Source organism: Fulmarus glacialis, unplaced genomic scaffold, assembly GCF_000690835.1.
Source record: "Fulmarus glacialis isolate BGI_N327 unplaced genomic scaffold, ASM69083v1 scaffold10969, whole genome shotgun sequence".
Taxonomy (NCBI): domain Eukaryota; kingdom Metazoa; phylum Chordata; class Aves; order Procellariiformes; family Procellariidae; genus Fulmarus; species Fulmarus glacialis.
In genome coordinates this window covers 8,293-20,900 of record NW_009231401.1, presented here as the reverse complement: position 1 = coordinate 20,900, position 12,608 = coordinate 8,293, and the positions used below count along the sequence as shown (strand labels likewise).

General features: G+C 35.0%; 1 protein-coding gene across 1 annotated transcript in view; it reads left to right on the top strand.

The window, feature by feature from the left end:
- The window catches only part of IDE (insulin-degrading enzyme), a 57,029-nt gene extending 45,059 nt beyond the window's left edge, over window positions 1–11,970 (top strand). The window contains 8 exon segments of the mRNA XM_009584561.1: window positions 430–541; window positions 1,633–1,800; window positions 4,593–4,865; window positions 6,939–7,000; window positions 8,592–8,664; window positions 10,456–10,523; window positions 11,720–11,748; window positions 11,750–11,970. Coding sequence (XP_009582856.1) covers window positions 430–541; window positions 1,633–1,800; window positions 4,593–4,865; window positions 6,939–7,000; window positions 8,592–8,664; window positions 10,456–10,523; window positions 11,720–11,748; window positions 11,750–11,801 — 837 coding nt within the window. The 3' untranslated portion in view covers window positions 11,802–11,970.
- Window positions 11,971–12,608: the final 638 nt, after the last annotated feature.

Genomic DNA, 12,608 nt, shown 5'->3' with positions numbered 1-12,608 from the left:
TTAACCATGAATTTGTTTTCTTAAAATTCCACCTGATGAGGTGTCATTTGCTTTGCAAACATACATTGTAGGTATCTCATTTTCAAACTTTGAAAGATGAGTACATCAAAGTGGTGAAGGGAAAGGGAAAAAAAGCCCGTTGAACTTTAATTTCAACAGCGTTGGGGAGGAGTAGAAGTAGTTAAACATGTAAACAAGACAAATGTAAAAAAAAAACAACAACACCCCCCCACACACACTTCCTCTCATCTACTTAACTTCTACTGTATTTTTATTAAATTACAATATCCCTACTTTCTATTCTTGATTTTTTTTTTTTTCTTTTTTCTTTTCTCTCATGTCACCATCAATAATTGGAAAGTCTTACCCTGCTGTTAGGTACAGAATAACTAATGATCGTTAAAAATCCTCTTACGTTTTCTCTTCCAGGCTGCGTTAGGAATTATGCAGATGGTTGAGGACACTCTCATTGAGCACGCTCATACAAAGCCACTCCTTCCCAGTCAGCTAGTGAGATACAGAGAAGTGCAACTTCCTGACAGTAAGTTAAATGATTTATTTACAATTTTTTAACATACATTAAATTGACATTCTCTGTTTGCTATTGGTATTTTAAAATGAATATTTCTTTGTTGCTAGGAGTTTGTTTCAAAATCAGCCTTACTTCAAATTATTTTAAACTTTTAAATTTAAAAATATAATTAAGATGTGGTTTTGTTAATAAAATTATACACTAATATATCATCTTTCTCGTATACTTGAAAATGAACTTGATTTCATCTTTTATCTGTGTACGTAAATTGGACTTCTTGGGCGTTGGAACTAGATGACCTTTACGTTCTCTTCCAACCCAAACCACTCTATGATTCAAGCCTAATTCACTCGGTACGATTTATGGAAATAAAATCCCCGTCCCACTCTGCTACACATAGTATACACATTTGAATAAGCACCATTCTTTGAACACTTTTGAGTATTAATTGACCATTCAGTGAAGGATTGTCCTAAATGACTGTTGCTTTTTGAGAAAAATAAAAGCTCTTACACAAGTAACTTTGTTTTTTTCTAATATAAATTCTTTGGTCTCATAGTGTTTGTATATGATTTTACTTCTATTGTGCAAAAAAATCTTTTATATAAGAAATGAGCTTCAAGGAATTGCTGGGAGTTATACAGGAATTATGACATAGTAGCTATACGGCCAAAGCCAACTACCCATAGCTGATCACCAGCCTGTGGAAACTGCCATATACCAAAGAAGCTGTTGGTATTAAATGCTGAATTATTTTTAATGTTCATAAATGTTTCTGACAAATTGTCTTTAGAAACTATTTACAGTAGAGGCAATGCAGAATTTCACTCCAGTTCCAAAAATACTGGCTTGAGGAGAAGCAGCCAGTTTCAATTTACTTGCTGATATGCTCAAGCTATGGCATTTTGATGTGTTAAAATAATCTTTTCTTTACTTGCTTCATGAAAAGTATACTGTTAGTGGAAATTCTGCTTTAACAGTCCTAAACTGTTAAATTTATTACAATTCCATTCCACAAGTGATAGACCATTATCTTTTTAATTGTGGACCATAAGAATGTACATTTTTATGAACTTAAATGTTTTAACTTTGTCTTTTAGGAGGTTGGTTTGTATATCAACAGAGAAATGAAGTTCATAACAATTGTGGCATTGAAATATATTACCAGACAGACATGCAGAGCACTTCCGAGAATATGTTTTTGGAGCTCTTTTGTCAAATTATCTCGGAACCATGCTTCAATACTCTGCGCACCAAGGAACAATTAGGTAAGTTTTCCCATAGTGGTTATGTGTCTGTATACACGCATGTATACTCACTCATTTACATGAGACATGATGAGGTGTTCTTTCCCTGCTTGGTGAATGCCATTTAAAGGGCGCTTGGTGAATGTAAATAATTTTAACTGCTGATGACTCAAAGGAATGTTGCTGTGCACGTACTGTAAATTGAGAAGAAGCAAGTGTAATTTTTAAGATGTCTGAAATACCTGAAACCAACCCTGGCTTAAAAAAAAAGTTTGATCACTGTACAGAAAATTTCATATCTCAAATTTTTACCAAAAGGAGATGAGATCAGTTTCCTAAATTTTAGATCATCTTAAAGAATCAGTAGTTCAGTCTTTCCTACTTGTGATCCTACTTCCAGGTGCACTTGATGATTCACAAGCCCTAGCTTAGCAATACTGCTGTATGGGTCATGGTAAGCTGCCATGCTAAATACATTTCAGGCTTTTTAAGAATACAGCTGTTCACCAGTAAGTACAAATAGTTGTTACCTGAACCAGTAAGACTGAGAACTGGTCAGGTTATTCCTGACAGGATAACAAGGAGAGACAGAGACTTTGCCTGACAGTTTGCATGATAGAGATACTGATGATGAGGAGTACAGTTTTTGCAAAGGTGAGAGGCAGGGAAATGTCTCAGTGTGATGACTAGGAACTACCAGGGAGATCAGGCAAGGTTAGACTTTTTGTGAGCAACTAGCAGAATCAGCCATACCACATTGATCGTAGGGATTTTAACTATCTAGGTATCTGTTGAAAATAGGGCAGGACGCAGGTTATTTAGCAGGTTTTTGGAATCTGCTGGTGGCAGGTTTCGTATAGAAGTTGGAGGTAACAGCTAAAGAAGAGGGGGGGAACCAGTGAGGAAGAGCTGTGTGAGCGTGTCCAGCACTTGCATAACTGCCAAATGATACGGGTTCACAAGATTTAGGAGGGAAGACAGTAGAAATACCAGCAAAATTCAATAAACTTCATGGAATTGTTAATAAGATCTCTGAGAAAGCTAAGGGGAGAAGCAGTTCAGGAGTTAGCAGTTTGCTAAACAGTAGAAGTAGTAACAAGAACTCATTCAATAAATACTTTAGCAATACGAGAAGGAGGAAGAGAAAAGTTGTCAATGGTGGGGAAAAAAAAATGTCAGAATGTTTTAGGATGGCTTTATTAGTTTTCACTTAAAATGTCAACTGTGACCAGATGATTTCCAAAACAAATACCAGTGATCAAAGTCCAAGGCTTTGGAAAATAAGACATTAAAGGTTGTTCAGGTAAATTAGAAGCTTTTAAAGAGTTCAGGCATGATGAACTCTACATTACGTTAAAAAAAAACAAAATTATGAAATCCTGGAATTAGAATTCTTATAACTGAAAATTTGTGGATGATAGATGAGGTACTGGAAAAATAAACACGGGTAAATGCTATGTTTCCTTGAAAAAGGAAATAGAAGAGCAGGGAAATCACAGATCAGTCAGCTTAATTCTAATTCCTGGAAAATACGGAGTAAGTTATTAAACCAGTTTAAACTCTCAGAAGATAACCGAGAGACTATTACTGGACAAACTCAGGTCAGGCTAACCTAAGGTTTTTTTATAGAAATAGAGTTTGGCTGTATGGATGGAAGTGGTGATGTCGTATGTCTCTTCTTGATAGTATGAAAGGCGCGTAACATTCTCAAACAAGCTAGAGAGAGCGCCTAGGTGGAAGTGCTACACATTTGGATGCAAGACCGTTCGGAAAGTCATGACTGGAGAATAGATAAGAATAGTTCATTAGAAAAACGGTGTTCTACAGAGCTGTATTGTGATCCCATGCTATTTAGTATTTTCATCAAAACTCTGGGTGATAGAAGTGTGAATATACTTACTAAATCTTCAGATAATGCTAAGCTGGGAGAGGCTGCAAGTGTGTGGGAAGATAGAATTAGGATTCAAAATTAGTTTGACATTTTGGAAACATGACTTGAATGAAGATAAGATGCAATTTGGTAGGAACAGTTTGGCAGGAATAATCAATAGCACAGATACAAGCTAGGAAGCAACCGGCTAGGTAGCAGTTACATAGAAAACAATCTACAGGTTACAGTGGATCAGAAGTAGTACGTAAATCAGTAGTGTCATGCTGCTGTGTAAAATTCTGGGATATATAAATGGGAGCTTCCAAGATACACACACAATAGTACTCCTATATTGTTCAGGTAAGGACTTTGAAATACTGTATTCAGTTTTGACATGAGCATCAAGGAACGGTTAGAGGGCTATAAAAAAACATACGAAAGACTGAAACGTGACAGATTTGTTTTTAAAAGAGGGGAAAAAGACTGAAAAAAGGCTTGGGTATTCAGATAAGCAAAAGCCGCAACAAAAAAGAAGGGAATAATATTTTCTTTGTATCTAATTGATAAGATGAGAAATAGTGGTTTTACATTGCAGCAAAGAAAATTCAGATTAGACGTTATGAAAAAATAATAATGAGTTCCTAATGTTGAGACTACAGCTTAATTTCTGGTTACTTAATCCTGATGACAGAATTCCTTTTATTCTGTCTTGGTCTGCCTCATCTCCTCCTTGCTCCTCCCCTGAACTCATATTTACCTCAGTGAAATAAAGATGTTTTAAAAAAATACGGTGGCATATTTTGAACACCTGCATTATTTCATTTATAATACAGAATTAAAACTTAGCATAAAATTGCATTCCTGTCAAACACGCCATGTTTGGCAAACTTAATGCTGGAACAAGGGATTTCTTTTAATTTGTGACTATTCTTGTTTTGCCAAGGTTACATTGTGTTCAGTGGTCCACGTCGGGCAAATGGCATACAAGGACTGCGATTTATTATCCAATCTGAAAAGCCACCGCACTATTTAGAAAGCAGGGTTGAAGCGTTCTTAAAAACTATGGAGAAATGCATAGAAGACATGACAGAAGAGGCCTTCCAAAAACACATCCAAGCTTTAGCAATTCGTCGTCTAGACAAACCAAAGAAGCTGTCTGCAGAATGTGCAAAATACTGGGGAGAAATCATTTCCCAGCAGTATAACTTTGACAGAGGTAAGACAAATGATGATTCCTCATTTGTGGAGCCTGTGCTTTCACTGCTGTGGGAGCCATTAGTAATAAGAGGATAAATGTGTTCCCTGATGTTCACCATATGATGGGGGTTGGTGAATGCTTCATTGACCTTCCGTTATTTCCCTTAAGGCTCAATGAGACATAGAGTAGGTCAAGGATTGGAAGTGGTTTGAATGCAAATGTTGGTGTCGCATAAGCTCAAATTTCTTTCTGTGATGTTCAGATGTCTGTATAACATATGTGCCGAATACTTGACTGAGATGCATTCAAATACAGTTTGACATTTCTGATGGTGCACACATTCATACGAACCCTATTCCTCTTCCCATTGCACAGTTCTTTTGAGGGAGCGATGGCAGAGGCAACAGCAGGTATCTTAACTAACATGTGACCTGTCTCACCTTAGAGTAGGCTTGACGAAACATTCATTTTTTTGTTTTTTATCCATGATACTTTGAAGATTATGAGCTTGTAGAAGACCAATTGAGATCCAACGTCTAGTGTTATTACTGAAAATGGACTGACAGTTATTTATGTTGTGATCTTACATAGTATTTAGGTTGTATTTTTCGCTTTTTCATCATTGTTTGAAGATTTTTAATCCAAAATACTGAGGTATATTAGTAATACGGTTTCTGACATTAGAAAAAATGTTTTAGGTACAGATCAGCTTTTCCTCACGTTTTCATGTCTCAACTCTTCTTCACAGCTATAATTTTCCATCTTCCATGCATAATATGCTTCCTACGTAAAACTCACTCTGTATCTTGTGACTTCTCTTCTGTTTTACATGCACAGTATTGTTCTTCCACAATAGCAAATACAGTCTTTTTGGTCAACAATGACTAACTGAACTGTTTTAATAATGAAGAATTTTGAATTGTCATTTAGCTTGGTCTCAAGAGAATGAGAGCTACTGACAAGGTTTCATGTCTGAGTATAAGGAGTGGCATGGAAACTTGTCCCCTCAAGTACTTTTTTTGTGTCTGATGAAACACTTTAATTTTTCTCTGCCTTAAGTGTTTCTGGTTTTGCCATACTTGGATATATATTATCTCTCTGGAATTTCTTACTGCTAGCTGTAGCCATATCTTTCATATCTAAATCCCACTCAACTTACTATTTCCCTTGACTTTTATATCTCTAATTCCCCTCTACCCACTAGTAATTTTATTTCATTAATGACTTTAATATGAGTAGAATTGTCAAAATCAGAAATTCATATTCCAGCCTTAAGAAGTGAAAGTGTTTTTTCTTCAGGTTTTTACATTTTTATTATTATTACTTTTACTGTTTTACTTAATTTAAAAATTTTCTCCCAAATGTCATCTAGTTTTCCAAATTGTGTTTTGTTGATTTTTTTTTTATTTCCTCCATGTAGAACTTCATATTAATTACTTACAGCCTGCCTCACAGACTTGTTAGCTGCATATTTGTTCTCTTGTACACATTTCTTTCTTGATCTTCCTGCTAACCCTAAGAAAAGCAAGCATGCCTACAAAAAAACCATGCCTGCTTATGCAGCAATGATATTACATGATTAGTTCATTACAATTTAATTTATATGAAGTGATGTAGCTACTGAGACACATTGTCCCCAGATATTTTAAAGGTGATTATTCCTTAACAGGTATAATGTAGGCACCGTTCCTTACATTTATTTAAAAGTACATCCTACCATCCTGTCTCCTAACTGTGCATAAAAGCCATCTATAATCAGTCTGCATTAGAAGTATGTAACATTGATTTGAAGATAATACAAGAAGTAGGCATATCTTTTTTAGCTACTGAATAACATAAAGTGCAATCAGTATTCTTCAGACATGCATTTTTTTAGTAAGTCCAATCAAATGAACTTACTGAAGTACAATTTTCTGTAAGCTTCCAGTGACACTTTTAGTGATGCAAGTATTAGCTTGAAAGAATGAAAAGCATATCATTTGCAGTCAATTACAGCATCTGAATTTGAAAGAAAAATACTTTGAATAAGTAGTGTGCTAATAACCAGCTATGATTTGCAGACTTGTCCTAATTTTTACTATTGTTGTGCAGATAACATTGAAGTGGCTTATCTAAAGACTCTGACCAAGGATGATATTATACAGTTCTACAAGGTAAGTTAGTCATGCAGTTAAAATCTTACTTGGAAAGAGATGTAGATATAACTGGATGTTATTTGTGTAGACTATGAAAACATATACTTACGCCTGTTTTAGGTAGATGATACGATTGATGCAGATACCTTAGTAATAATTTTGTTTCCTGAATCTTACTTAGTTTAATGGCAACTAGCATACTATAAAAATTGTGGAGAAGGATTGGGTTTTGTTGTGGGGTTTTTTGTTTTGGTTTGGTTTTTTTCTTCCCCTCTAACCAGCTCTTATTCTCCTCTTGTCTCATTTATAGTTTGTTTCAGAATAAAAAATGTGCCGCTCTATGACCAAGCTTGGCCAAAGTTGCAATTTTTGTTCTTTTATTTTTTTTTCTTCAACCAGTAAATGATTCAGCTTGGTTTGTGTGCATGAATTGTGAATGAAACAGATATTTTTAAAGCTTTGTTCACTGTAAATCAACACTTTTTTTTCTTCCTTTCATAGTTAGGCAGAACAAAGGAACAGCTTAATGATGCAATAATTGTACATTGCAACTCAGCATGAAGTTGCTAGATAGATATCTAATATAAGCAATTGAAATACTAGTGGGTCTCGTGGTGTGTCCCCCGGCCCCTGGAAAAAAATAAAAATTGGGCCTCGTTCTTTCTGTTTTGTAACAAATTTCATAGGCAATGATAATTCATTATATTGCAAAGTGTACATATTGGTTTATTACTTATGGACCAGCTAATAGCTCAGGGAATACTTTGAAAAATAACATAGGTGTATGTCTTTGGAACTTATTATTGGATGGAAAAATTTCTGCCCATGAGGAAGCATGGATATGTGTGTATCTATATGTTCTTTTTTTTCCCGTTGGGGGGGGCTAATGTCTTTCTTTTTTGTACTCTGTCTTATCCTTTTCACTATCCAAGGTCATTTTTACATTACTGTCTATTTTTATGAGATTTAGTCTTAATGCTTAAAACTGGTTATTATTTACATGGCACAGTGAACACTAACATCTTTGTTTTGGAGTTTTTTTTAATAGTATGATAGCATGGGTGAAGATATGCAGCAAATACAAACTTAGTAAATGGAATTTCAGCAGCTATTGTTTAATAAATGATAAATTGAACAAGTATCCACATTCTGTTTTTGTAGGAATCTACTATTTTGCTTACACCAATGCTCAGTACATGATTATCCAGTATTCCAGAGCAGAAATAATTGGCTAGATTGGTGAGCAAGTCCAGCTGAGTTTAATAATTGTGTTCAGGGTAATGTGCTTCCAGAAGGCTGCTAGGGATTGAAAATTCTGTGGAGATTTTAGGTTGCACTCCTGATACTATGATAGTTAATGGATGAATTCTTATTACTTCCAGTTTTTCTGAGTCCCAAACAGTACATGAATTTCTTAACTTGATTGTAAAATGATTCCAAGTACTGTAGGGATGACGTTTAATAATATTTGAAGGGACATCCCAAAATTTATCCCTCATTTTTAAAGCTTAAATTAAAATTTTAATGCTCTCATTCTTTTACTGTTTTATAAATATAATGTATGAGTGATACTTCCCACACCTGAAGGACTTGATATTTTTTACTGTAGGTGCTGTTGGCAATAGATGCTCCCAGAAGGCACAAGGTATCAGTACATGTCCTTGCAAGGGAAATGGATTCCTGTAAGTATTGTGCTGAATATAGTACTTAATCAATTTCTGTTCAAGCAAGACATAGTTAAAGACAACCATGTTACATGATACAAATGCACTATAAGAAAAACTCAGCTCTGGAGATTATATACCTTTCAGAGGAAAAAGTATTTCTTTTTATTGGTTTTCTTCACATGGATGCTTCAAATTTTCTGATGAATGTTTGTGGCCAAGTTCTTCAGCCATTCTGAAGTATATTGATATTAAAACAATATATCTTAAAATAGCACTTCTTTTTTCAACAGGATATTATAAAATAAACATAAAACCCTCTAATAGTCCTCTAATAGTACAGGGAAAAACAAAATTAGGATTTGCAGTTATGAATACAATGAGGTTTTGGGGGTTTTTTGCTGACAAGCAGTGAATGTCCACAATTTTATTCAAGCACTCTCAAGGGGGGTGGAGGGGAATCAAACAAAAAACAACCCTCTGGGAATCTCAGACATATATTTAAACTTGAGAAAGTCAAAGCTTATTTAGGTTTTATTTTCAAATAATTTAGATTAGCTGTGCATTGTAAACTGTGGTGTTCCATTTTAGAATTCAAGAAGGAAAAGGATAAAAGTGTTTCTGGTTAATATAAATAGAGAGGAAAAACTTCTATGTTGTTTTGTGCGGATTTTTCACCAGTTTATACTGGACTTAAATTCCAACATGTAACTGGTTGCAAAATCAAGAATATTAAAGGCTTGTCTGCAGAGCAGAAAGAAGCACATAGCTGTGTGACTGTCATGAAATTCCTTCCAGTCTCAGAATGATTGATTTTTATGGTACCGTGGAAATTGTAACTCTGCAGCTGAGTAAGGAATGGTATCTTCCCGAGACAAGGGTGAGCATGGGAGACAACCTAACAGGTGGTTACTCTTGCAGAGATTATAGCAAGGTATTCTCTCCACATACTCCCCAGTCCTAAACCATTTAATCTGGCCTGTCTTCTGCCATGAAAGAGAAATTGGGACTTCAATGCATTTCCCGTGAGTCCAAATGAGCATTCTTCCAAGTGCAGGTGCCCATCCTCTAGAGAGGAACACAAAGGAGGAAGGCTAAAAAGCTTCCCAGAGAGAACCCTTCCTCCTGGAGGCAGACACACCATTTTCTCTGAGAGTGGAAAAGAATCGGAAGCAGTAAAGTAGAGATCTGGGATTTTAGGAGGGGGAAGCACTTGAATTCGCAGGGTGAAGGTTAGGGTTGAAATTTGAGTATGGAAATAGAAGGGAGGTTTAAGGAATTTAAGACTAGAAGTTCTTAAAGACAAGTGGATTGGATGCAGGAAGAAGTTTTGGGGGGACTGGAGTAGGGCATGCATGGGGACAGGCAGGGAAGACTTGAGGTTGCTATCCAGAATTTTGGTACATGGAGTAAGCCCCAGCCCTCCATAGGCATGTCCTTACTAAAAGATGTGCTCTTGTTGCATATACCACTAGCATTTACTACTGTTCTCATAATTTGTACTGGAAAACAGTTTTAAGTATTCATTGATCAGTAGATTAGCAATTTTTATTTCTATATTCTCTTTATGTGTAAGTAAAATGAATAAAAGCCGCTGCCTCAGTGCATGTTCTCAAGTCAAATCATGGATTAAGCTCTTTGTATTTCTAAGGACAACTGTGGAGTATAAAAGCAAAATGTTCAGAAAATCTTATTTAGAGATACTTTAAAATTAATAACCTATTCCTGACTTATAAGAGAAAACAGTTTATTATGTAAAAGGTACTGATTAAATTATGGTCCTGAATTAATTTTGATAATGTTAAATAGGCCCTGTTGTTGGAGAATTTCCATGCCAAAATGATGTGAACCTGGCACCAGCACCACCACTACCACAGGTAAAAAGAAACAATACACAAAATATCCCAGGCTGTATTCTTAATATGGAAGTTTAGTATCATTAAGTGTAAGTTTTTAGGGAGAAACAAACTTCTTAAAATTCATGCTGTTGTGGGGCTGATGTTTCAGCTCTTTTCCACATGCATTGTCATCCTCAATAACAGGGATATTTCCTGATTTTTTTTTCTTTTTTTCTTTTTTTCTTTTTAACAGTCTGTCCTGTTATCTTTGTTCCTTCTATTCCATTGAAATAAAAGCTAATAGTAGTAGTAAACTCTACTAAGTATCTACACTATGGAGTAAAATACAGATTATTTTGTCCGAAAATACTGATTGTATATGATCGGATGTATCAAGTGCCAAGAGAAAGATGCATATGCATCAACAAATTTATCATCTGCGGGGGGGGGGGGGAACTCAACCCTAAAGCAGCTACAACAAAACCAACTACGTGGTCATTATCTTAAAGCCTAAAATAGTAATGCACATTCCTGTCAATGTGTAACCTGTGAAAGAAGCAATTTGACAAATTCTATTCATACAAGTATTGCAGATTTCACTGTGTGGTTAGATATGATAGCACCGGGTCCTTACTGGACCTTAAATGAATTTTCTTGAAGAAGGATGGTAATGTTTGTCCTAATAGATAATTAACTTTTCGCAATGCAGTAGTAGATCTGTGTTCTTATTCAGTCCTTATAGGTGAAATAATCACCATGGGTGGAAATTTCTATATGATAATTTCTGTATATATTAGCCATTATGACTGAAATATTTAAAAGTTACTTTGTTACTGCAACTAAAAATAATAGCTCATTGAATTGCTATTGCTTTTATGATCTTACCTCTGATATTCAACGGATAGATGGGATGTTCTGAAGTAGAATTTGTAAATGAAAAGACAAGCTCTGCGTTTACTAAAGATCCTGCCATTATTAGTAATGCAATTACTGCATTATAGCTATTGTTTTAAATTATCTAGAGTAAATATGAAACCATTTATTTCATAAGAAATAACACTATATTTTGGGGGATCCTGTAATAATGAAATGTGAATCACTAAGATTGTAGAAAATAGCAAGAAAGATGTGTTTATATGTAGCTGTAGCAAAAGTTAAAATGAAAAGCGAGGAATTTCTCACTTTTTTGCGTAAAGATACTGAGCAGACTTTTTCTTGCGTACGCTTCTTTGCAGCCAAATGTGATTGAAAATATGACAGAATTCTCTCTTTCCACTGGTGAAACCACATATCAATTTCATGGCTGCAAAACTGTGAAGAACCCCAATGGATGAAGAAATGCAAATGATCAGTACTGACATGGTTTCAGGGGACTTCATGATGAACAAAATTATTAAAGATCATTAGGATAAATGGTTCTGTCCGTTACGAAAGTCCCGAATTCCTTCTTGGTTCATTTGACATTAGCTGTGTGTTAGGGATAGAGAGTATATAAAAATCAGTTGTGGTCATGTGTCATTTATATTACAGACAACCTGTTGAAAACCAAAATCAACTGAAACAATAATAATAAAAACTTGTAGATGCAGTATATTTTTGAAGTAGAATATCCCTTCAAATTTTCATTTTGATAAAATAACCCTCCAGAGCAAACAAAATTGCTTCAAATATCCTTGTTACTCCTGAAAAACACCGTTTAGTATCCCAGTAATTATCTTATTGGGGGCTGAAGGGGGTGAGAAAAGTAGGTTCTTTTTGGGATGGGGTCAACAATTTTTCTTAAAAATAGAGACTTTCACATTTTTTTGAAGTGATGTGTTGAATGGTACTTTTTTAATTGATCCTTAATGCAACAAACATATTTTCTATTTAAGTTTTATGAAGACCGGGAGGGGAAGGAAATTTGACAACACAGTAGTAAGTGAGAGAATTGTCTTAATGAGAATAATTGAAGATACAGGCATGATTTTAATCTTTCTATACAAATTTGGGGACATTTTATATTAAAACTAGTAAAATGCTGGAAACACTTCAATAGTGCATCTTATTTTTGTTATCAGTTGTCCCAGTCTCTTGATACTGTCAATATCCTGTTCAGTTTCTCAGTGTTACTGTGAATTGTTT